This window comes from Aulonocara stuartgranti, assembly GCF_965226115.1.
Source record: "Aulonocara stuartgranti genome assembly, chromosome: 3".
Taxonomy (NCBI): Eukaryota; Metazoa; Chordata; class Actinopteri; order Cichliformes; family Cichlidae; genus Aulonocara; species Aulonocara stuartgranti.
The window spans coordinates 58,101,260-58,128,573 of NC_138941.1; the positions used below are offsets into that span (position 1 = coordinate 58,101,260).

Sequence of the window (27,314 nt, forward strand, 5' to 3'; positions counted from 1 at the left end):
ATCTAAGTTTCACTTTTCAATGTCATTCTGACTGATTGAAATATAAATGAAAACTTTTAAGATTTGAGAGTTTGAGCACTTTATGTATCCTTTTATTTATTTTTTAAACACTGTGGTTAACAGAAGTATTATCACTAACAGAAATGTTAAATATTAGTGCCAGTTCATGTGTCAGTTCATGTATCCCTGTCAGGCAGGGATAGCTCAGTAGGTAGAGTGGCGGCCCCATGATCGGAAGGTCGGGGGTTCGATTCCCCTGAACAGCTACCCTGAGGTACCCCTGAGCAAGGTACCGTCCCCACACACTACTCCCCGGGCGCCCAATGGCTGCCCACTGCTTCACTGAGTGAATGGGTTAAATGCAGAGAGGGATTTTCCCCACGGGGACCAATAAAGTACACCTTCTTCTTCTTCAGTAAACCTCATTTGAGTGTGTGGGTTTCAGAAATACACAGTGCTGCATTACTGAGGGTGTGTTTTTAATAGATGTCTGTGGTTTAATATGTTAACGGGAACATAAAACATCAGTGTGCTGTTATGTTGGTTGCTAACCACAGTAAATGTATTTAAAAAGAAGCAGCATCTATGTTTATATAAGCAGAATCTTCAGGTAAGAAACCGAGCCGTGAAAAGAAGGCGGTTTAACTGATACTAACAATGTAACCAAGACAGAGACCAATGTTGAGACAATGGGTGGGAGTAAGGGTGGGGGTGACCTTCAGTCTAGGTCAGCTGTCAACATCTTACACACTTGGAATTGGCGCAGAAAAAAACATTCCAAATTTAAATAAAAACATTATTTATATTTGTATGTTACATTATATTTGTATGTTAGTATGTGTAATATTAGGCAGAATCTACTGGTTGCCACTGAAACTTACTTTGATTATAGCTGTTTTAGAAAGAAGACCTAATTATGTGAGCCCAAGGAAGTGAGAGTATAACTTTATTGGTTTCAGAACTCAGTAATAGGTCTAAATGTATTGAATCTGATGGTCTATGTTCTGAATTTGTTACAGTGCACAAGGGGATGCCACAGAGCTCTCTGTATTAGGTCCCCTTCTACTTATCATTTACATAAACAATCTTGGTCTAAATGTGCCATACACATACTTGCACTTCTATGCTGATGAGACAGTTATTTACAGCTGTGGTTCAACTCTCATCCAGCTGTCCAGCTCTCTTTACTTCAGCTTAAACTTGTTCTCAATGCAGACAAAACAAAGCTCATGTTGTTTTCGAAATAAAGGAAATGGGCCAAACAATTCCTTCAATTTTGCCTGCTTGTAACGATGTTGATTTATTAACAAATATTTTTAATAATTATTATCTTTCTATTTTAGATAATATTTGCCCTATTAAAACTAGACTATCCCGTTTCAAAACCCTCTCCCTGGATAAACGACAGCATTTGCTGTTTAAAGCATGCTTTAAAGGTATGTGCTTATGCATAGCAGATGTTGATGTTGAGCAGATGTTTGATATCTGCTCAACATCTCAACAAAGAAACTAAAATACCTTTTACATATCCATATTTTTAATTCTATAAAACCAAAGCTAACACTGGTGAGACTTAATAAGAGGTGTAAGCATCACAGCAGATGCCTTTGTGTTAAAGTAACTGAGCATAAAACACAGAAAAACATGAAGGAGATTTTCTTGGCTTGGCTTTTTGTAGCAGATAACCCAAAAAATATTCTGCAATATAACAAAAACTGAAGAAAACCATGAATCAACATATGAACATTACCTGATGCTGCTGAAGTGAAGCAGAGCAAAGTTACAGAGGTTTAGAGACACAGCTAATGGTTTTGTAATTTTGCATAATTTTAAGAAGTCTAAATTTGTTCAGTATTGAATAGCAGAAATTAGGTTTTATTGTTGGAAGTAAAAAAAAGAAAGAAAAGAAAACAGCGGCCAACAGCGCTGTAAACAACGGTAGACTGGTGGGTAATAAGCAAGCGAATAATGCAGAAAACAGAGATTTGAGATTGGAAACTGTTCTTTAAGTACACCGAGAGAGAGAGAGCTGTGGAGGAAGTGTGATTTTATCTTGGTGGAAGCAAAACAGCAAAATTAATAGGGAATTCATGACGATGTTTATGTGAACCATAGTTTGGATCTTCTTTTGCTGCTGGTTCAGTCAATTTTGGTTGGAGAGAGAAAAAACCTGCATCTTCAGAATCTAGCGCAAAAAGGACGCAAACACAAAGTGCAGACCCGCCAACGCATCAGAATCAGTGAGATGTCGGCTTTCAGCCCCTACAGCATGTCCGTGTACGTGCCATCGAGTGAGAAGGGCGACATCTCACTGATTGTAATGCGTTTGCAGGTCCACACTTTGTGTTTATGTCTTTGTGCAGAATCCGTGGACCTGCTCTCATTTACTGTTTTAGCTGTTTGGTGGTTGTGGAAATTTTGTGAGGTTTAACCTGAGATTCTGGCGTTTCGGGCAAAATAAAGTTATATTTAAAAATTGATTCAGGGTTTTAATGAATTGATATTCCATTATCCAAGCTAGAATTGATTTTAATCAATAAATCGATTATCAAAACCCACCCATAGTTTTATATGTAAGGCAATACTTCGATTGCTGCCGTCCTATATAGGTTCCCTGCTTGCAGTGAAACATGCTGGTTGTTATTCTCTTCGTCCACAAGGTTAATTGCTGCTTTCTGTTCCATTTGCCCGAACTGAATTTGACAAAAGAGCTTTTGTCCGTTTAGCACCCTTGGCTTGGAACGAACTGCAGAGCGACTGGAAAAAGACTCAGTTCATTTAATTAAGTGCTTTTAAATCTGAACTAAGAATCCTTGAGGCGAAGTCCATAACATGCAACTGTTTCATTTAGATTGTTTGTCCGTTTTACTGAATTGTATTAAATTTTATTATATATATATATATATATATATATATAAATTTATTTTAGCATGTGTGTTGTTGCTATTTATGTTTAATTGAGTAATATTTGTAACTGTGAGACATTTGCTGCTGCCTATCTTGGCCATGTCTCCCTTGAAAAATACGTTTTTAATCTCAATGGGATCATCCTAGTTAAATAAAATAAATAAATAAAAAATATATATTCGGCTCTTCAACTGTTTTTTTTTTTAACTTTCATTTCCTGAAACTCTGGTCCTTGGGAATCTTCAGCAAGGTTCATTTCAGTCTACTTCAAGCATCTTCCTGTGACTTTTGTGTTATCCAAAAAACATCAAACAGTAACTGCTAAAAAACTGTTATTTCTTTAATATTTGTTTATTATTGTGGCTTTATAAATTACAGTGACTGGAGAGATAAAGAAAAGCTCACAATTAAAAAAAAATAGATATAGAAAAACTTAGATGTGCCATTCAAGAGGAGCAAACGTTACATTTATGGGATAATAACTGTTAATGTCTAATGTAAGTCCAGAAAATAAACTGTGTATGATCTTCCATTAATCAGTCAATTAGTATGGTTAGACTCATTAATGATTCTAAATTGCCCAAAGGTGTAAATGTGAGTGTGAATGGTCTCAATGTGCTAGCTCTGCAATAGATTGGCGACCTGCCCAGGGTGCATCCTGCTCTCGTATAGCCTCCAGCCCCAAGCACGACCTTAATTTGGATGAGCGGAAGAGAATGGATAGATGTATGTGCTTCAGTTCTCTGAAGAATAGGTGACAGTCTCTTCTTGAAAATATGGATCAATGTCTGCTCTGGACACTTTTAGTTCTGTGACGGAAACAAATATATCAAATTCAGAATGTTTCTTTTTTCAGGAAAATACGTAAATTTTATTATTATTTTATGCAAACAAGAAACAGTGTGAGAGGAATATTCTAGAATTTACATACGTATACCTGTAATTTAAATAAGTTTTTCACCTGTGTTAAGTATTTAGCTCATATACAGCTCAATAGACTACAATTAGGCTTTTAACAGGCTTTTCAAGTGTGTATGTGGATATATACTCTCTCTCTCACACACACACACATTCACACACACACACACACACACTCAATAGTTGTCCAGTGGTTGTCCAGTGGTTGCTCACTGTGGCAATTGAGTCATCTTGATTTGTCTCCATCTAACAATGTAAGATTAAACCTGAAAACCTAAATATTCTCTCACATGCTGTCATTTATGTACTCATTTAATTCTTGAAAACCCCCACAAAATATAAATGACTCAAAAAGTTTACCTTTCTGTACAGCATATGCCACTTGTGTGTACTCTTCTTGCAAGCCTGAAATGTTAGAAAAAAAGGAGGCATTATGTTGATTTAATGTGAGGATTTTAACATGCATGTTATGGATGCATTATCATAGAAATATTTTAAGTACTACTGTTCAATTAATGTCAGCATTTCAGAAAATTGGATGCATTTGTTGAACATTTCTGAGGTCATCAAGGATGTCTCCTTGGGAAACATTTTTCCCTTAACCCTTACTAGTCTCCCAGTTTCTGGTGAAACAAACATCCCCACAGTATAATCCAGTGCCATGCTTCACTGAAGGCATTAAAATAATAATAAAATTTACATATTTTCCTGAAAACACAGGTGAAAAACTTATTTAAATTACAGGTATACGTATGTAAATTCTAGAATATTCCTCTCACACTGTTTCTTGTTTGCATAAAATAATAATAAAATTTACGTATTTTCCTGAAAAAAGAAACATTCTGAATTTGATATATTTGTTTCCATCACAGGACCAAAAGTATCCAGAGCAGACATTGATCCATATTTTCAAGAAGAGACTGTCACCTATTCTTCAGAGAACTGAAGCACATACATCTATCCATTCTCTTCCGCTCATCCAAATTAAGGTCGTGCTTGGGTCTGGACGCTATCCGAGAGCAGGGTGCACCCTGGACAGGTCGCCAGTCTATCGCAGAGCTAATAGACTGCCATGTTTCACTGAAGGCATGGCAGTGGCAAGGCAATGAGCAGTACCTGGTTTCCTTCAGATGTCACGCAGTGCATTCAGGTCGGATCAGATCAGATAATTTTGTTTCTCTATGGTCTGAGAGTCCTTCCTTTTGGCAACTCTAGGGGGTCTGTCATATGCCATTTACTGAGGAGTGGCTTCCATTTGGTCATGTTACTATACAAGCCTCATTGGTAGAGTGCTGTGGAAATAGTTGTCCTTGAAGGTTCTCCTGTCTCCACATGCAACACCGGAGTAGTTCCAGACTTCTTCAGTTTTACGAATGATGGTGGCCACTGTGCTCACTGCCAGAATTTTTTTTCTGTACCCTTACTTAGATCTGTGCTTCAATACAATCCTGTCTCAGAGGTCTACAGACAAGTCCTTAGACTTCATTGCTTGGTTTGCACTCGGATATGCACTGTCAACTATGGGACCTTGTATAGACAGGTGTCCACCTTTACAAATCATGTCCAATTGACTGAATATACCACAGGTGAACGCCAGTCAAGTTGTACAAACATTTGACAGATGATTAGTGGAAATAGGAGGAACCTGAGCTCAGTTTTGATTGTCATGGCAGAGGCTGTGAGTAGTTATGTACCTGTATAGTTTAGTTTTCTATTAAACATTTTTTTTCTTGAGTTTCTTATTGCGCTCTATTGGCTGTAGAATTTTGAGGTGAAAGTGAATGTAATCCATTTTGAAATACGGCTGTAACATGACACAATGTGGAACAAGTAAAGCGCTGTTAATACTTTCAGGATGCACTGTACAAGTTACTTTGGAAATCAGCTGTTTTTGAGAGGACTCATATGGGAACTCAGATTTGTCTGATGTTACAGAGAATGACCCTGTAGTTAATTAAAATCTGTATGCCTGTAACATCAGATTGAACATCCAGACATTATTAGTGTTTTTTTTCTTTGTGATAAGACTTCTCAAAAGCACCTCTGCTGTCTGCCCTTATGTTTCTGCCTAAATGTTTGAGTGCACAAGAGTTTAAAGGGAACTGTATATTGCACATTTGTACAGCTTTTATAGTAAAAGAAAATTTGCTTTTGTCTGAACAAAATTATTACTGTTAGAAAATAAAGTAACATTAAACTCTAAAATTGTCATGGAATCAAAACAAAAGGGCAAACTGGCTTGGGCATATCTAGGACTCATGTTGCAAGTTTTTAGTCACTGAAAAAGCCACTAAATGAGGATGGCGTTTCTCACCTGTGTTGTCTTCACATGAGCGTGACCCTTGTAGTGATGAAAAACAGGCTGATACTGAAGGACACAACAAAGAAAATCAATCAGTAGGAAAGAGAGCAGGGGAGATGTAGCAAAGAGGGGTAGGGGATGTTACTGGATTGATATATATAATAATCAAAATGTCAGCAGCTAATACATTAAAAAAGCATAATAGTGTCCTATGTGTATGTATATATAAAAAACACCCAGCACGCCCCTGCGGGCGGTTTATCCTTCAAGCTCGGGTCCTCTACCAGAGGCCTGGGAGCTTGAGGGTCCTGCGCAGTATCTTAGCTGTTCCCAGGACTGCGCTCTTCTGGACAGAGATTTCCGATGTTATTCCCAGATGTTATTCCCATATCCATAGGTCCGTCATGAATAGGATGACGGACCTATATATATATATATATATATATATAATTTTTGTAGTAACGTTAAATTATCTGCCAAATATTAGGATAGCAATATCTGTCATATTAGCAAATACCTTCATATTTGTTTTGCAGGAGCAAGCCGACCACCAATAGATCCACCAATAAAACACAGATAACAGTCCACAGCAAAGTGAGTGTTTTAGAGAAGAGACTTTGTGAAAGCTCAGTCTCTTTGGAAGGTGCTGAAAAGAATATGTTAAACATGAGCATATACAACAAAAACAAAATACAAATATACTTAAAAATGCAAAAGAAATTTTTTTTTTACATTGTTTTATAACAGCTAACCAGCCCTCTGGTGATTCTCCAGCTCCAGATATACTGCACTTGTAGAGTCCTTCATCTGACTTGGAGACATTTTTGATGGTCATGCTGCTTTGATACCAGGTCCCGAGAGAAACACCATCTCTGTAGAAGTCAGTTATGTGTTCTGACTGAGTTTTCTTGTTTGTACATTTAAGGGTCACCTCATTTCCCTCCTTCACACCATGCGTCGGGGCTTCCAAGATCACAAATCCAGCTGCGAAGTGTGATGAAAATGCATTTTATTAATTACTTCATTACGTGATTTAATAAACATCTGACTATGGTAATACACATATTACCACACAGACATATACATATATATATGTATGTATATATGTATATATATATATATATATATATATATGTATATATATATATATATATATATATATATATATATATAGATAGATAGATAGATAGATAGATAGATAGATAGATAGATAGATAGATAGATAGATAGATAGATAGATAGATACCACATACCAGTGACTGTGATGTTAACAGCCTCACTTCGTTTGCCATCTTCATTTTCACACCAGTATTGTCCACTGTGTCTTTCAAAGATTGGATAAATTGTGCAGGGTGATGTAGATGTGTGGGAAGAATTTGTTATTTTATGGGATTTCCATTTCACACTCCATTCAGTGATGCTGTCATCTTCCTCACAATGTACCGAAACAGACTCGTATTCAAAGAATTGAAATCTGTTTGGAGAAAAGCGAGGGAAAACTGCACCTGAGACGGAGATGTGAAGAAGGAAAGCAATTATCTCTTCTTAAAACAAACAAAAAATCTTCCAACAGGTGTGGCTATTACTAAAAAAAATGAAAGTGCTAATTCCACTAGATTTTGAGACATCAGTGCTGGGAAGAATCTGCTTGCGCTAAATCAAATCCAAACATTTGCGTTTATATCAGGAACAAACTATTTTTAACTCACCAGCAATGTTACCGTGGTCAGTTTGTACGGTGATCAGGACTAAAACAGCAGTCACTGAAACGACAAATGAAAATGCTCTAAATCAGACGTATGTTATAGTTGAAAATGTAATGAACAATTGATATGTAGAATCAGTACTTACAAAGTCGAATACTGAGAGCTGTAATCTCCATAATGTCTCACTGAAGACTGTGAGAGCGTCAGACTGAAATACACCAAAGACAAAATGTAGGTCGGTACTTCCTCTTCCTGTCTAATTTTCGTCTCATGTTGATGCAGATGCAAATGGTACCAAGAAACTGTAGGACACATCATCAGCTGCTATGAGGATGATAATGTCACAAGTATGACCTATGATATATATATATATATATATATATATATATATATATATATATATATAAACACCTAGCACGCCCCTGCAGGCGGTTTATCCTTCAAGCTCGGGTCCTCTACCAGAGGCCTGGGAGCTTGAGGGTCCTGCGCAGTATCTTAGCTGTTCCCAGGACTGCGCTCTTCTGGACAGAGATCTCCGATGTTATTCCCGGGATCTGCTGGAGCCACTCGCCTAGCTTGGGAGTCACCGCACCTAGTGCTCCGATTACCACGGGGACCACCGTTACCTTCACCCTCCACATCCTCTCGAGCTCTTCTCTGAGCCCTTGGTATTTCTCCAGCTTCTCGTGTTCCTTCTTCCTGATATTGCTGTCATTCGGAACCGCTACATCGATCACTACGGCCGTCTTCTTCTGTTTGTCTACCACCACTATGTCCGGTTGGTTAGCCACCACCATTTTGTCCGTCTGTATCTGGAAGTCCCATAGGATCTTAGCTCGGTCATTCTCCACCACCCTTGGGGGCATCTCCCATTTTGACCTTGGGACTTCCAGGTTATACTCGGCACAGATGTTCCTGTACACTATGCCGGCCACTTGGTTATGGCGTTCCATGTATGCCTTGCCTGCTAGCATCTTGCACCCTGCTGTTATGTGCTGGATTGTCTCTGGGGCATCTTTACACAGCCTGCACCTGGGGTCTTGCCTGGTGTGATAGACCCCAGCCTCTATGGATCTTGTGCTCAGAGCTTGTTCTTGTGCTGCCATGATTAGTGCCTCTGTGCTGTCTTTCAGTCCAGCTTTGTCCAGCCACTGGTAGGATTTCTGGATATCAGCCACCTCCTCTATCTGCCGGTGGTACATACCGTGCAGGGACCTGTCCTTCCATGATGGTTCCTCGTCTTCCTCCTCTTTCTTGCGTTTCTGCTGCCTGAGGTATTCACTGAGCACTCGGTCAGTTGGGGCCATCTTCCCAATGTATTCTTGGATGTTTGTTGTCTCATCCTGGACTGTGGTGCTGACACTCACCAGTCCCCGGCCCCCTTCCTTCCGCTTAGCGTACAGCCTCAGGGTGCTGGACTTGGGGTGAAACCCTCCATGCATGGTAAGGAGCTTTCTTGTCTTTATGTCAGTGGCTTCTATCTCCTCCTTTGGCCAGCCTATTACCCCAGCAGGGTACCTGATCACGGGCAGGGCGTACGTGTTGATGGCCCGGATCTTGTTCTTACCATTCAGCTGACTCCTCAGGACTTGCCTGACCCTCTGCAGGTACTTGGTGGTTGCAGCCTTTCTAGCGGCCTCTTCATGGTTCCCATTTGTCTGCGGGATCCCCAGGTACTTGTAACTGTCCTCTATGTCTGCAATGTTGCCTTCTATATATATATATATATATATATATATATATATATATATATATATATATATATATATATATATATATATATAAACGCTTGGATGTCTTCAACCCACTCAATAGGCCCTCTGTGAAGGTGCAATAAACACGAGGCCCACTTGTGATACCATTCCACATGCATACAACTGGTGACAGGAGTAAATGATCAATACATAGAATAAATAAAGAATAAAGAAATTTCCAATACAATAGAATTTAGAAAATACATCAGTGCCAATTTTAAGTCTATATCATAATGTCTGGTTTTAATTTTGTTTTATTTTGTGAGCTGGTTATTTGATGTCACTCCAGCCAGCCAGAGAATCCCCTACTGCCCGGTCTCTCTCCTCCCTGTGCCCGTGAGTGGAATCAAAACCTGTATGTCCAGGTGGCTGACCTGAAATCCAGAGTTCTCTTTGAACGTTGGTGGCAGGAGGGTATATGTGGTAAAGATATCCATCCAAGAAAAAAACAGAACATGGGGTTCGGTGGTGTGAATCCAGTAAGAGTTTAACCAGCGTCTGAATGGTGAGCACAGCTGTGAAGTGGAGCAGAAGCTTGATAAGGGCACTGTAGCACAAAGAGATAAAGGCAAGTATACAAAAACTTGGTCATAGAATGAGAACAGAGAGCCCTTTACCAACATGGGTAAGCTGATGAACTGGTACTGAAGAGACGGTGATGCTGGTCATATGTAAAATTTCTGAAGTCACATGATGGCCCAAAAAAATAACTGACTAGACTCTGCATTCCATAAACTGCTGCTAATTTGTTTGCAGAGCTGTACACACCACTCAAAACAAAATGACTGCATGTTTCATGTCTTTCTTTTATATATATGTATAACTTCCCACAGTGGCTCATTAGGGCGAAGCACTGAGCCATTGATGACCTTAAATGTCATTGAATGAAGTACTTGGGTCAGTTCATGAACTAGTGTGAGTTCATGTGTCAGTTACCTCAGGTTGAACTTAATTTGAGTGTGTGTTTCAGACATACAATGCTGCATTCGACAGGGTGTGATTTAAGAGATGTAATTGGTTTAATATGTTAATGGGAAAATCTAAAAGTGTCTGTGAAGGTTCTCAGTCATCCAGGTCATCGTAGTCAAAGGAGCTTGCAAAGAAAAGCGTCTGGACTTCTTTAAGTTGCTTGAAGACGTTTCACCTCTCATCCGAGAAGCTTCTTCAGTTCTAAGGTCAAATGGTGGAGAGTCCCAGATATAAACCTAGTGGGAGTGACCCCCCACAGAGGGACAAAAGGACCCCCTGATGATCCTCTAATCACCTGAGACAAGGTGTGAAATTGGGTGTGCGACCCAATCAGCCAGAGTTTCAGGTGAGTTCATTGTGAAACCTGGCCCCACCTTGTCATGCGAATTCCTGAGGTCAGATGGCCCAGGATGTGAGTGGGCGTTAAGGCGTCTGGGAAGGGATGTCAAAACTGGATTATAGATGGCAGAGAGTTGGTGTCGTAAACCCCCGCCTCTGTTCAAAGATGGTCGCTCACAGTGGACATAGATGGCTTCTTTCACTCCTCTTTCAAACCATCTGTCCTCTGTCCAAAATGTGAACATTGGCATCCTCGAAAGAGTGTCCTTTATCCTTAAGATGCAGATGGACTGCTGAGTCTTGTCCTGTGGAGGTGGCTCTTCTGTGTTGTGCCATGCGCTTGTGAAGTGGCTGTTTGGTCTCTCCAATGTAGAGGTCTGGGCATTCCTCACTGCACTGTACAGCATACACCACATTGTTAAGTTTGTGCTTTGGCGTTTTGTCTTTCGGGTGAACCAGTTTCTGTCTGAGTGTGTTGCTGGGTCTGAAATACACTGGGATGTCATGCTTGGAGAAAACTCTCCTGAGTTTTTCTGATACACCGGCTACATAGGGGATGACAATGTTGTTGCGTCTAAAAAAAATCTAAAAGCAGTCCACACTGTGTTAGTAACTAACCACAGTGAATGTATTTAAAAAGAGGTAGCAGCTGTGTTCATCTTCAGCATCTTCAGCCGTTGACAAACCGAGCAAGTAAGACAAAGTGGTTATCTGACACTAATGTGACTGAGACAGAGACCAAAATAGAGGCAGTATGTATGTGCGTGTGTGTGTGTGTGGGGGGGGGGGGGGGGGGTCAGTCTAGGTCAACTGTCCCACTAACTCACACACTTTGAAACTGTGCTGGAAAAACCCCCAAAACAGCCGTTACTGAACGTGGTAAGTTTGTGTGTATCTGTAACAAAATGCAGAAGTTACTTTTACCACTGCAATCATATCCAACATACTTTGAATATGATTATTTCAGAAAGAAGATATAATTATTTGAACTTGAGGAAATGATAGTAGAACTTTATTGATGTTTTTTTGGAAGTGAAATATATTTGGCTCTCCAGTGGTTTCTGTACTTTTTGTACTTCCTGAAATCGTGATCTGTTAACATGAATAGGGTTAGGAATAAATTGTAAGTAAAGTTAATTTGAGACAATTCCAAACACTGTCCTGTGACACCAGTGTTCAATAAAACCTTGCACTATAATAACTGCTGACAAAAAACAAAAAACAAAACCCCAGTACTTGGTTTCTTTGTCCTTTATTGATGCTATTTAAAATTACAATGGATGGAGAAAGAGATATGTAGACAAATGCTGACATTCTTTAAAAGTTCATAGGCAGATAAAATTAATTTCCAACATACGTATAAAAGAACTTTAATGTGCCATTTGGGGGAGGGGCTATCTTTTTGGGATGATACCTGTAATGACAGTTAAGGCTGTTTTTTCATATTTCAAAATAATATTATTAGTGATCATTTTGTCTTTTTTTAATGTCTTTCTCAGTTTTTTTCATTTGTGACACATGTTAGGCCAACATTAGATAATGGTTTATAAGTCCAGCAAATAAACTATGTATGAGGCTGAACATCCTTGACTGAAGAATAGATGACAGTCTCTTCTTGACAGCATGGATTCATTTCTTCTCTGGACACTTTTCGTTCTGTGTTGGAAACAAAGGTATCTGACTCTTTATCAATAAACTTTTTTTTCTCTTAATGCATGTTCAATTGTCCAGGTAGCAAAATCCCAGAAACTTTGTCATTTGGTCATCACATCAGGATGAACAGAACAGATGGGAAATAATTTTTCTTTCCATTTGTAAAACATGCATATTGAATTATTATTTTTTACAAATCATTATTAATACTGATCACTAGATAGATAGATAGATAGATAGATAGATAGATAGATAGATAGATAGATAGATAAGGTGATAGATAGGGTGGCTGTGGCTACAATGTAGCTTGCCATCACCAGTGTGTGAAAGTGTGTGAATGTGTGTGTGAATGGGTGGATGACTGGATATGTAAAGCGCTTTGGGGTCCTTAGGGACTAATAAAGCGCTATATAAATACAGGCCATTTACCATTTTTAGATATGCGTGTGCGTGTGTGTTTGGGTACCTTTTTTCTTCCAGTGGTTTTTAACAGTGGCATACATGACATCGTCTGGATCAATGGAACTGTCTCCATCTAACAACAAACATAAGATAAAACCTAAACACTAAAAGGCTCTTTGTCACACTATTGTTATTTATTTAAGTATTTAATTCATTTAGGCATGAAATGTAAAGGACTAATAAAACTTTACCTTTCTTTACTACTACTTTACTATTACCATTAATTACTATTAAGCCTTTTAAAACAAATAATTATGCTGGAGTTTTAATGACCCTAACTATTTCCAGGTGGCTAATCTGTAATCCTTCCAGTCCTTAAACTATGACTCAAACATATTTGTCTTTGTTAAATTGCCAAATGATTTCGATATAGAAACAGTTTAAATCTTTATGTTCACAATCTCAGTATTTGTTAACTGCATGGTTTTTTGGTTTTTTTTCCATTGCTCTGTAAGTTCATATATTCCCTGTGTGAGTGACACGTGACAAATAAGTGTAACAACTTGTAACAATAAAAATGCCATCAGTTGAATATAAGCTTCCACACTTAATAAATTAAGAGAATTTGAAAATGCTGAAAATATATTAATCAAAAATGCTACATTTTGAACCAAAACTATGTTCTTTGAAGGGCCTGCGACTCTGTAAATGTGCACAGCACGAGGATAAATTTTGTATGGCTTTAATATACTATAGCCACTATAGAGGGAATTTGGCTTATTCTGAATGAGTTATGGGGGACCTTTGCTCAGATTTGGCTGATGTTACACAGATTGGACTGTTGATGATATAACTTTTTGTATGTCTTGACTTTTCTTATTTATTTATTTATATTTTCCTCCTCTGATGAGACCACCTTAAATGCATCTCTCTTATTTACACTCATCTCTTTCTACAGGTGTGAAAGTGGAAGAGGACTGTTCATAGGGTACTATTGAATTGTAGGCTTGCAAAGCTGCTGAAAAAAGAGAAAATATGGCTTTGGCCAAACAAAATGATTGTTATTGATAATAAAATAACACTAAACTAAATTTAAATTATATGTTAATCTTAAATTGTCACACAGGGGTGGGATCTAGAGAAAAGGCCAAAGTGGTTTGGGCAACTTCAAATTTTGTGTTTTTCACATGGAAATGCATTAGCAACATTCCACTGAACAAGGTTCTCACCGGTGTTGTCTTCATGTGAGTGTGAAAGCCGTACTGATGAAAAACAGGCTGATACTGAAAGAAAGAGCAGAGGAGTGATAGCAAATACGATAAGTCAAGGTTAATGTAATGATGCCTAATATTCAAAGTCAGCAGCTAATGCATTAGAAGAATTAGCAATCCTGCTAATCTTGTTTTGATCTATTACAATCAGGCAAAAACATTGCTTATATTTGAATTAGTATGCTAATAATACCATGTTAATGAAGTCTGTAAGACAAATTTTCCATACCTTTGTGCCCCTTATGAAGAAGTAGGCCCACCACCAGCAGCAACAGAACCGCAGATAAAGCACAGATAACAGTCCACAGCAGAATGTCTTTTTTAGGGAGGGGACTTTGTGAAAGATCAGTCTCTTTGTGAGGCACTAGAAAGGCTACATTGAAGATATTAAAGCAATTTAAGAAAAAGACAAATTAAAACAAACAAAACAGGGATATATATGATCTAAATCACCTTTGCTTTGTTTTATAACAGCTAACCAGCTCTCAGGTGATTCTCCAGCTCCTGATATGCTGCACTTGTAGAGTCCTTCATCAGACTTGGAGACATTTTTGATGGTCATGCTGCTTTGATACCAGGTCGCAAGAGATAAACCATCTTTGTAGAAGTCAGTTATGTGTTCTGACTGAGTTTTCTTGTTTGTACAATTGAAGGTCACCTCATTTCCCTCCTTCACAGGGATGATTGGACTTTCCAAGATTACAAAACCAGCTGGGAAGTGTGATGAAAATATATTTTATCAGTTAATTTTTTACATGTTTTAGTAAACATCACATTACTTATGCTGCCCCTTTTACATGGAACATGATGCAAAAAGACTGGAAGATAGCAGATCTTATTTCATTAAATGCTTTTAAGTCCAAATTGAGAGAGCCAGAGAAAAATGTTTTTTAAAATGTAATTGTTACTTATAACATGTATGCAACTTTGTAATTTTAACATGTTGTCGCCTCTTGGCCAGGACTCCCTTGAAAAAGAGGTTTTTAATCTCAATGGGACTTTTCCTGGTAAAATAAAGGTTAATAATAATAATAGCATCCAACTATGGAATATTACATTTTTATGAAAAGTGTTAAAACAACTATAGTAGGTCCAGCCTTGTATTATAGACTCTGCTGGGTAATAGGTTTTACTCTGTACCCTTATCTACTTTTGTAATCTCTTGTTAACAGATAATATTGAGTATTAGTGCATTGTTGAGTATAAATAATGTGCTTCATATTCATCTTGATTGTCCCCTTATAAGGGGATATTTTAAAGAAAGGTTAGTATTAACATAGAAATAAAGGATATAGTCACCCAACATACCAGTGACAGAAATGTTCACAACCTCACTTCGTTCTCCCTTTTCATTTTCACACCAGTATTCTCCACTGTGTCTTTCAAACATGGGAGAAATTGTGCAGGGTGATGCTGATATATTCAATGTGAGGGAAGCGTTTGCTATTTTATGGGATTTCCACTTCACAGTCCATTCATTGATGCTGTTATCTTCCTCACAATGTACAGAGACATTATCATATTCAAAGAACTGATGCCTGTCTGGAACAATGCGAGCAAAAACTGCACCTGAGACAGATATGAAGAAGGAAAGCAATCAAATGAATTATCTGTTCTTGAAACAAGAAAAAAAAATCTTTCAAAATGTGTAGGTATTACAAAACACAACAAAAAAAGTGCAAATTTTGTTAGATTGTGAGGCAGTGACATTATTTTCTAGGCAGGATCTGCTTGTGTTAAAAAAGGCAGACCATTAAAGACTACAGTTTCAGAGCTTCAAACAGTTTTGAAGGTAGTTGAAATCTTAAATGTCAGTTTATATCAGGTATATCAAGTAACTGCTTCTTACTCACCAGCAAAGTTACTGTGGTCAGCTTGTGCGGCCATCAGGACTAAAACAGCAGTGACTAAAGAGACAAATGGAATTTTGTGCATCAGACATATAGGATTGCTATTGAATGATTAATTGGTAGAATCAGTACTTACAAAGTCGGATGCTGAGAGTTGTAATCTCCATGATGTGTTACTGTTGACTGTGAGAACATTAGACTGAAATACAACAAAGGCAGGATGTAGGTTGGGACTTCCTCTTCTTGTTTAATGCATTGCTGATGGTGTAACTTGTAAGTAGAAATAGATATTAGTGCTATACACTAATAATGTCACAGATGTGACACATTCGCTGGCTATTTGCTACTGTTTTGGGGAGTTAAATTATTTATTTAATTAATTAAAATTATTAATTATTTATTGCCATTTTGGGGGGGGGGGGGGGGGGGGGGTTATTTGTTTGTTTTTAGAGTTCCAGCTCAAGCATTTCAAAACAAAGATACTTGGACTAATGGGGGGCAAATGATTACACAGCGGATTGAACCCAAGGTAAAAACTATCCAGAACTAATCTTCATTCCTCTGCATTATAACATTCAGTAAAGGCTGTTTTCCTCTCCCTTCACTTTTTCTTAGTTCCACTCTGCCCTCTGCTGTTAGCCATTTTACACTCCTCAGTACATATATTATTTACAGATGAAATGAACATTGAACCTTATAAAGTACAAGGGGTGTAACAGTAGTCTGATAAGGCAGAATTTATTTTCTCTATCATGCCATCAAGTTTGTGACAGGTGCACCAAGGTCAACTTAAATCTTCAAACACTAAGATTACCTGAGATTAGACATCACAAATCTGGAAGTAAAAACGATTTTACTGGAGAACTTTGACCTTAAATTTAACTGAGTCCGACATAAGCAGAGGTCGGCTTACTTGTTCATGTAACCTTATATCGGTAAACTTTATAAAATGTATATTTATTAAAATTTAATATTTTTATTTTAATAATAGAATAAATTAATTGCTTTTGAAATAAAATCCGGGCTGTTATCCTGAGTCAGTAAATTGTTTTGATACGCCTATATTATATTTAATTTGGATTTATTACAGTAAAATTAATTTGTAGCTGAATATATCACATGTTTTTTGATTATATTATATTTTTGTTTAATATACTGAGATATTTATAATTAGATTGATTGATTAATTGCATTAAATATTAATTGGGCTGTCTTCTATACATGATTTCATTGATGCCAGATATTGTATTTCTTTTCAGTGTACACTTCCAAGGTGGTGGGTTTTACAATTGTGGACTGATTGCAGGTGGTTTGATAGTTGGTATCATAAGGAAATCTACACCTAAGTCTCAGCTCACTTATTCATAAAACTCCATATTTCACTTTAAAACACAAGTGAATTGTTGATATTGTAATTAATTTTTTTTAAGTGAATGGGGAAATTACTCTCTCTGCATTTAACCCATTCACTCAGTGAAGCAGTGGGCAACTGCAAATCAGAAACCCAGGGAGCAGTGTGTAGGGACAGTACCTTGCTCAGGAGTACCTCTGGGTAGCCGTTCAGTGGATTTGAACCCCTGACCTTCCATTCCAGAGACCTGAAGCCCAAAAAAAAAGCAAATGTTTGAAACATGATATAGATATCCCTGTTTTTTTTTTTTGTTGTTTATGTTGTTTTTTCGATCATTGTATTGTCTACTTTTTGGAATTTGTACAGTAACTAAGTAAAACCTAATGAAAACGTTTATAGTATTTTTCCCCTTTTTATAACAAAACAAAATACTTCTTATTCATCCTTTTTTGCTTACAAATTTATAAAATAAGGAGATAAGAGATGACCAGGTGCAAAGTACATGGCTTTCAGCATTTATTTTCTACCCCTTCTGAGCACTTTGGAGTGTTGACAGTGAATGTTGTTGCTTGGTTTAACTAAAACGGTATGTAAACTGTATTAAAATTTACTAATATTTTTTTGTTCTTTTATGTCGGCGTAGTATATTTAATATAGTTATTGTTAAATACATTTATTTATATATTTCTTATCTATCCTTTTTTTATTTGCTTTTACAAATTAAAAACAAAAAAATTAACAAGGTTTTGTAGCCAAAACACTAAGATTATTTTATTACAATTTGTTCTTTATTGTGAACATGCTAGGATTTTCAGCATGGATGATTTCTATGCAACTTTACAATTATGTTTTATGTTTTATCATTTCATTTGCTTTGACTGATGCAATCACATGACCATCATGTGTTACTAGTTTCTGCATGTGCTTGCATTTCTTTTGGCTTACAACCTTGTGTTTATTCCTCTACTTGGAAATAAAAACTGAAGTACACATTTGTCCTGTTTAATGTAATTTTTACCGTAATCTTAGTTAAACAAAAATGAAGCATTTATACTTTTATACAAGCCTGTATGTACATTGTGTGCCAAAGAACAGTGTGTTCCAGGTACAAATCTGTCATATTATCTATCTAACAGTATCTTGGATTAAATATTAGCCAGTCTGGTTTTTTTGCTGAAACAATAAAACATTTTTTAAAAATTAGCAGTCACTAAAACCTGTTGCTAACCACAGGATCTTTCTGAATTTATGTAATTGTTTAAAGCTTTCTTTCATTACCATGTTGTAAGGGTGAACTACATATTATCTCTCTGTAGTGTCCATGCACCCATGCCGAATTGTATATCTTAGAAGTTCCTTCCTTCACACACACACACATGCATACACAGAAACCACCACCCTTTTTATATAGTCATGATCAAAGTACAGATGAGTCTGAGGTTTCTGAGCACAGCTTACTGAGGGGAGAATTTTTGTTTTGGCGAGTGTTTTGGCGAGCCTTTTGTTGGTAAGTAAATACATTACTATGCTATATCGTCTTCGTAAGCTCTGATCAAGTTTCAAATACTGCTGCATTCTCAAATTAATGTGGATACATTCATGGTTTTCTTTTGACATATTACAAATTTTGAAAGGAAGGATTAATCCTGCCTTCTAAAGTGGTTTAGGGTAGTGGAATTGTATAGTACACTAGTAAACTTCTGGCCCTCCAGTACCAGTTGAGCATTATTTAAATATCTCAACCTTGTATGAACATCCCTTCATGGCCCATGTGTACTAACTCTTAATGATATAGTAGTCACATTATTGTATAACAGAGATACAACAGAGAAGCTCAATTACATGATGGAAAATAAGTCACAGAATATGAATTGTGTGTTTATTGTTTCTAAATTACTTTTATTGTGGAAAAAGAACTGAAGTGCTGCTAACTTACCATTTCTGAGGCTGGTGACTAGGATGAATTTATCCTCAGCAGCAGAGGTGACTCTTGGTCTTCCTTTCCTGGGGCAGTCCTCATGTGAGCCAGTTTCATCCTAGTGGTTAATGATTTTTGTGGACACATTAAAAGTTTTAGCTATTTTCTGGACGAACTGACTTCAGTTCTTAAGTAATGACGGACTTTCATTCCTCTTTATTTAGCTGATTTGTTCATGTCATAATATGAATTCTAACAGTTGTCAAATAGGGCTGTCAGCTGTGTATCTACCTGAATTCTGCACAACTGATGGTCCCATCCCCATTAAGAAGGCAAAAAATTCCACAAATGAACCCTAACAAGGTACACCTGTGAAGTAAAAACCATTTCAGGCGACTAAATCATGCAGGCCAAGGGTTTGCAGCGCTGTCAACAAGACAAAGGCAACCTACTTTAAGGAATCTAAAGTATAAAACATATTTGAAGTTGGTTATCAATTTTTCTTTGCTACATAAGTGAATATATCATGGCTCATATATTTGATGTCTTCAGTATGTATCTACAATCTAGAAAGTAGTAAAAATAAAGAACAAATGCCGAATAAGAAGGTGTGTCCACATTTTTGACTGGTAATGCATATGTAATATATATATACACACACATATATAATCCTATAAAACCTCAAACAGCCAAATCATTGTTTATTTCTGTTAATTTCTCTGCTAGATGTCTTAACTTTTATTTATTTTTTTATTCAATTCATAGTAGTGAGATTGTTATTATTATTATTATTAATAATAATAACAATAATAAACAATAATAATAATAATGAAAATAATAATAATAATAACAGAATGACAATTATTAAATATGAATAATTCTGTTCTCTATACATGATTTAGTTAATGAAAGTTACCTTATAAGATGATGTTATTTGTCTTGTGCTTTTACGTTACCTTGCTTCAGTATTTGATTCTCTCTTTTTGCCAGTAAAAAAGTGCAAATCCGGTAACACTTTAAACCCCTGCATTACTATGGCTCTCCTGTTTGGCGCTGCTGGACTGATTTTGGGTGGTGGCAATGCCATGTGGCTATATAGACGTAAGTCTCAGCTCACTTATCGTTAAAACTACTTATTTCAATTTAAAACAAGTATATTGATGACCATAAATTTTAAGTAAATGTAGTGGGCTTATTAAATACTCCAAAATCTTTTTAAGTGGTTTCATTGTGGAATAAAATGCTATCAGAGAAGCTCTACAGTACTGCAATATTATTTACTAGGGAATATTGCATAAATGCATAACTCACTGACATGTCTGGTTTTCACAGGTTTTAGATCTGACACTGAGAAGGGTGATGCTGCTGGTGCTGCTGATGCAATGAAGAAACTGAAAAAGGAACTGGAGAACCAGGAAAAACAATTAGAGGATGAACTTGATGACGTGAAGGAGCAACTCCGGAAAAACAAAGAGCAGCTTCACTTAGTGGAGATGAAACTAACACAAAAAGACACATCTGAAAAACCAGAGGCATTATTAACACAAAAACAAAACCTTCTACATGCTCAATGGGCACTGGATAAGAAAAAGAACGATTGTGAGAGAAAAATCCTGAAAATAGAGCAGTTGCTGGAGGAAATAAAGGAGAGTAGTTACATCTAAAAGGAAACAGATCTCAAGAAGCTCTTTGCTCTGATGAATATCAATGGATATTATAATTGGTACCACTACACAATCATCCCTATAGAGAGGTCAGATATTAACTACACTGACCAACCTTTAGGTTTAACTAAGCTGACAAAATCATTTTATCAACATATAACCCAATTTGAGAGTAAAAGAGAATAAACTATAGAAAGACATGGACATAATGGGAAAAAAGATGAGTGCCATTTAATGTGTGTCAGGCGTGTCGTGTGTGGAGGCGAGGAAGAGATGACCCAAACGCAGGACTCACGGTGCAGGATAATGGTGTTTTATTGTAGGCAGGCTGGATTAACAGAACATGAACTGAAATGACTGGCTGGGTGACTGAACTAACTGGCTGACTGGACTGGACCGGCTGATTGACTGACTGACTGAACTGAACATACATGCGGAGAGACGACATCAACATCAATGACACGACAAGGGCTGAAGGGAACAGAGGGCATAAATACGTGACTAACCATGACAACGATTGGAGACAGGTGAGAGCACAGCTGAACTTAGTCAAACTAATAATGCATGGAAGGAACTGGAACATGATACACTAGCAGACAGGCTGACACAGAAAACATCGATGTGAAAATAAACTGAACATGACAAAACAGAAAACACTGGGTCAACGACCCAGGAAACCTGACAATGTGTATGCAAATATTCAAGATTATTAAAGAAAATAAAGCAAACCACAAATGATGCTAATGTAAGTTCACATAGTTGTTCATGTTCTTCACCATAAGTGTCTTTTTCCATATATGCAAACTTAAATGGAAAAAAATGAAACAATTACATTTAAACTTATTTAAGAGCTATCTTTTACACGTCCAAAAACCCCTTTTTGTTTTTTTCCCTGGCACATTAGGGAAATTGCTTAAAAGATACAGAACAGATAAATTTAAGAATTATGAAGCAATGAATCAATGCTTACTGTTAGTGGATGCAGAAGCTTATTTTCACTTGAATTTATGTGAAATGAAGCAATGTCAAAACACAACTGTTTTTTTTTTTTATTTAACCAGAAGCAGCTTAATGAAACGAGAGAAATAAATGCAGTGTGATTAAACCGTATATCTGCTCAAGTGCATATTCATGCAAATCTAAACTTGATATAGATTTTTTTTTTTGTATTTTCTTTTTTTGTATTTTTGGGTCCATTTCATCCATGTGGAAATTGAATTAAAATCTAATAAAAAAATGTTTCTAGTAGTTTTTTTCTAATTTCCCTTTAAGTCTATCTATTTTTTTTTCATTTCACAGCGTTATTATTGGTATTATGTAAGAATAGTACATATATAGCACATGTCATTGCAGATGTAATAGTTTAATGTAAGGTAAACTGCGTAGTTGAAATTCTAAAGTCTCTCTGAAGAGACTTCATGATGTCAGAGCTGTGCAAATATGTAAAACACACATGTCAAACTCCAGGCCTCGAGGGCCGGTGTCCTGCAGGTTTTAGATGTGTCCTTGATCCAACACAGCTGATTTAAATGGCCAAATGACCTCCTCAACAGGCCTCTGGAGAACTTCGGTTGTGTCTCAAACCAGCGACCACACGCTTCGTAGTGCGCATTTGGAGACTGATTACATCACAGCGACGTGACAAAGGGTGTTCCTGTCCCAATTCGAAGTGTACTCCAAATGCAGTTGACAAATGCGCCTGTCACTACCCGATCCGTACGGGAAACCTGATCAGTACCACGCATGCGCAAATCTTACGTCACTTCCTCTCTTTGCCTTAATTGCGACAGTTAATGTATTTGAATGACACAGTTAGCGCCCAGTTAGCTCCTAGCATTTCTCAACAGCTCTGCCTCCTTTTCGACTGCCCGGGACATTTAAACAATGGATAATCCGTATACAAACAAATTAATAATTTTCTCCTCAACAGAGAGCGTCCCCGATTGAACAACATCGCCGTAAAATAAGAAGAATTACACCTAATTGCGCCTAATTACAGACTTAATAATGGTCACGTCAAGATTCATCAGACAGATTAAGTGTTTACTGACAATTGACAGTAATAGTGGACATCATCGTCACTATTCCAACAATTCTCTCTTCACTGACATGCATAAACACACTCAACTATCACTAAATCAATGTATTTGTAATGACGCTAGTTCAGCTTACAATAGGATTCATTGGCTCGGTCAGCAGGTGGCGGTATCCTCCTACACTGGGGAGTAAAATGCCATTGAATGATACAGAAGAAGAAGAAAACATTTGCATATACACGGTACGGATCGGGGAGTCCTGATCCGTAACTATCTTTTTATTTTTCGTTTTTGTCTACATTATATTGAAATGTTTCATTATTGCAAACATTTTAAGAGATGACCCATAACTATCATAAAACGCTTCGGCCGGAAGTAGACACCTTTTGCACATGCGTGGTACCGATCGGGTTTCCAGTACGGATCAGGTAGTGACAGCGCCTTTCATTTCCCCAAATTTCAAGTGTGGTCCAGTGTAGACTTCATGGCCCCATATATCCCACAATTCATAGCGCTGCGGTGGATGGGGATATTTTGTTTGAAAAAACAACAGCAGATGGCTGAAGTGGGGCGCCCGAAGAGTAAACTTTCAAAAGTAAGAACTGAATATTATGTCACTTATTTATGTGCGAACGTTTAATAATGCAGAACATTTAAACATTATTGTTGGCCACATGTCGGCAATGTTTTGTGACATTAGCAACATTGTACTTGCAGAGTTAATTTGGTTTTAAAACCTTTACTTTAAAATATACACCGTTCAATAGTTGACTTTAATCTTACAGAGATTGTGATGATTTTGTGGATAATTAAAGTCAGTCATATATCCACAAACACAACAAGCTGAAAGTCAGTGATGCTGCTCGGTTTGTAGTCCTGAATATCACGGCACAAGCAGGATTCACTGCACTGTTAATGTTAGCTATGTTATATTGCTGCCTCTGTTCGGTGGTGTCGAGCCAAAACGGACTTTAACGTGTGTTTGAACGAGCTGACGGTTCACTCGTTAAGCTGAAAGAAAGATGCTTTAATCACAGGAGTCACACATGTGTCCACTGTACCATCTGGGAACTCTTCTTGTTTAGCACTCGTAATAACACAAACACTAAATCCTCCTTCTCTTGTGCTGTTTTGTAGCAGTGTATACACCTGAGACTGTCACCTGTCTGTCTGTCCTGCACTCTCTCTCTTTTTCTGGACCGAAAAATAAATGTTTGTTTCAGTTCTATGAAGCTTTGAGTATTTTGGATTAGTAGTCCTGCTGTGTTTGTTGTATCATATTGCTGCAATTGTTTATATGCTTTATCGGGGCTCTAGAGTGCGACCAATGTGGTCAGAAATGTGACCATTTCTCAATGGTGCGACTAAAAAAATAAAAAGTTTCCACAACTCTGAAAGTCTCTGAAAGTCTCCGTGTGTTCAACAACAGACACACATTATGCACATGTCGTGTTCTAAACCAATCAGAGACAGTCAGAGGTGGGGACCTCTGTGATTGGCTTTGGTCCAGATATTCCTGCAGGCCTACGAGTGTGTACATTTGAAAGTGCACTGAAAAAAATAATCTGTGGGATAAACATAAAAAAATATGTACATTGGTTGCACGAAATTAAGTTATGTTTGGTTAACCTTAGTTTTTTATGTTATACCTGCACACATTTTTCTGGTAACATGAACATGACTTTTTTATGTTGTTGTTATGTTTTTCATTCCAGTCAAATATTTATAGAAACCACTTGTTTATCAGACATGAACTTTTTGTGTTAATTGTATTGGACTACTATGTGTTTTATTGACAAGATTATTTTATGGTAAGCTTATTTTATTTCATAACAAATTTCTAATATATAATATATAATTAATATATAATTGAGTGTTCAATAAATAAAACTAAATTAAGGCTGATCTTACTGTATGTACTGTACACTTTCTCTTCAATCAAAGAAGAGAAACATTCCTTTAATATTCCTTATTAAAGGAATATTTAATAGATCAGTCTACTTATCAGCAGTTATCACAGCATTTCCTTTTTACACATATATGTAAGCATTGAGCCAAATTTAGTAATGCCAACATATTAAATGATCAATATTTGTCTTTTATATATAATACATCTATATATACACTGTCAAAGATACTTGTCTTTGAGTGAAGATTTAAGGTGATAGGAAATATAAATAACTGCAAGTTGAATCTTTGACACAGAGTTCAAGCTCACAGCTGTAATATATATATATATATATATTGGATATATATATCATAATAATCTGACAATACTATAATATTGGCCATATTATATTTACATTACCAAAGTGAGATGACTTTAGTCTCATGGACAACATTAGCTAATTGTTATTTACTAACTAATGTTTAAATGACTGTTTATTTTTCAGAAATGAAGCCCAACAATCATGTTTTACAGTCCTGTGGTCTCAGCCTCAGATACTCAACAAATCAAAATGATCTCGTGAAAAAAATGAACGAACAAAAAAACATTTTTTCTCCTTCATTTCTGTCAAACAATGCTGTATGAAACGTTTCTTGTGGTTAGTATCATGGTTGCTAGGCAACCTGAGCAGCGCAACGAAGGCCAGACCGTCCCATTTCACAAGCCTTGCACTTCTCGTACTTCGTAGTACCCGCCGTACGTAGTCCGCGAACTGCGCGTACTACAAAGCGTGCGGTCGCTGGATTGGGACACAGCCTTCATGACACGTTGAGGAGGTCATTTGGCCATTTAAATCAGCTGTGTTGGATCAAGCACACATCTAAAACCTGCAGGACACTGGCCCTCAAGGACTGGAGGTCCCCAACCCTCATCTAGCAGATAGGATGGAAAGGTGTGACATATAATCTGACACACCTTTTCTGATAAGAGATGACCAGGAGCAAAGTACAATGCTTTTTCTTTTTATTCCTTTCACTTCTCAGCAGTTCCAACTGTTGACAGTGCAAGTCATGTTGCTTGTTTTAACAAAACAGGTATGCAAACTGTACTAAAAAAAAGTTGTCAGTTTTTGTTTTGATTTGGTGGCATTTTATATTTTATATATTTTTATATATGCAAAATATTTCTTATTTAACATTTTTTGCTTGTACAAATGAAAAATACATAAATAAATCAACAAGGTTTTGTAGCCAAAACACTAAAGACCAAGTCTATTTTAAAACAATATGTTCTTTATCAAATACAATAAAGAAAAAATTTAACCCATGCTGAAATTTTTAGAACGGATGATTTGTATACAACTTTACAATTATAAAGTTATATACAAAATGTTTTACGTTTTATGATTTTAGTGGTGTAATCTATTGTGTGTTACAGGTTTCTGCATGTGCTTGCATTTCTTTTTGCTTTTTCCTCGCAGAAATGTAAGTTACAACCTTATCTTTATTCCTCTACTTTGAAATGAAAACTGACGTGCACATTTAGAGTCTTTGAACTTGCTTGAGCAATAATAACTTTTTTTTTTTTAGGGCTTTTCATATTGTTTACCTCTGAGATGGCTGTTTAGTGTTTACTTACAGTGGCTTGCAAAAGTTGGCCCCTTGAGAAGTGGAAATTGAGGAGTGGAACGAAAATCATACATGATTCCAAACATTTTTTTTACAAATAAATAACTGAAAAGTGGGGTGTGCGTAATTATTCAGCCCCCTGAGTCAACACTTTGTAGAACCACCTTTTGCTGCAATTACAGCTGCCAGTCTTTTAGGGTATGTCTCTACCAGCTTTGCACATCTAGAGACTGAAATCCTTGCCCATTGTTCTTTGCAAAATAGCTCCAGCTCAGTCAGATTAGATGGACAGCGTTTGTGAACAGCAGTTTTGAGATCTTGCCACAGATTCTCGATTGGATTTAGATCTGGACTTTGAATGGGCCAGTCTAACACATGGATATGTTTTGTTTTAAACCGTTCCATTGTTGCCCTGGCTTTATGTTTAGGGTCATTGTCCTGCTGGAAGGTGAACCTCCGCCCCAGTCTCAAGTCTTTTGACTCCAAGAGGTTTTCTTCCAAGATTGCCCTGTATTTGGCTCCATCCATCTTCCCATCAACTCTGACCAGCTTCCCTGTCCCTGCTGAAGAGAAGTACCCCCAGAGCATGATGCTGCCACCATCATATTTGACAGTGGGGATGGTGTGTTCAGAGTGATGTGCAGTGTTAGTTTTCCACCACACATAGCGTTTTGCATTTTGGCCAAAAAGTTCCATTTTGGTCTCGTCTGACCAGAGCACCTTCTTCCACATGTTTGTTGTGTCCCCCACATGGCTTG

General features: G+C 37.1%; 2 protein-coding genes and 1 long non-coding RNA gene across 3 annotated transcripts; 1 reads left to right on the top strand and 2 right to left on the bottom strand.

Moving 5' to 3' along the window:
* Window positions 1-3,629: 3,629 nt before the first annotated feature.
* LOC309701754 (high affinity immunoglobulin epsilon receptor subunit alpha-like) lies at window positions 3,630-8,045 on the bottom strand. Its single transcript, XM_082525971.1, has 7 exons — window positions 7,979-8,045; window positions 7,837-7,890; window positions 7,381-7,632; window positions 6,860-7,111; window positions 6,140-6,193; window positions 4,186-4,230; window positions 3,630-3,716 (listed from the first exon to the last, which is right to left on the bottom strand). Exons 1-7 carry the CDS (start codon window positions 8,007-8,009, stop codon window positions 3,643-3,645), a joined length of 762 nt encoding a protein of 253 aa, XP_082382097.1. The 5' UTR covers window positions 8,010-8,045; the 3' UTR covers window positions 3,630-3,642.
* Window positions 8,046-12,136: 4,091 nt separating this feature from the next.
* On the bottom strand, window positions 12,137-19,679 carry LOC309702070 (low affinity immunoglobulin gamma Fc region receptor III-A-like). Its single transcript, XM_082526478.1, has 11 exons — window positions 19,632-19,679; window positions 19,359-19,458; window positions 17,603-17,669; window positions 16,208-16,270; window positions 16,075-16,128; window positions 15,530-15,790; window positions 14,675-14,932; window positions 14,451-14,594; window positions 14,180-14,233; window positions 13,015-13,083; window positions 12,137-12,551 (listed from the first exon to the last, which is right to left on the bottom strand). The coding sequence occupies exons 4-11, from the start codon at window positions 16,236-16,238 to the stop codon at window positions 12,460-12,462; spliced, it is 963 nt and encodes a 320-aa protein (XP_082382604.1). The 5' UTR covers window positions 16,239-16,270; window positions 17,603-17,669; window positions 19,359-19,458; window positions 19,632-19,679; the 3' UTR covers window positions 12,137-12,459.
* On the top strand, window positions 18,760-22,305 carry LOC309702071. Its single transcript, XR_014275360.1, has 3 exons — window positions 18,760-18,929; window positions 20,331-20,441; window positions 20,673-22,305. It is a non-coding gene; the product is annotated as an uncharacterized lncRNA (long non-coding RNA).
* Window positions 22,306-27,314: the final 5,009 nt, after the last annotated feature.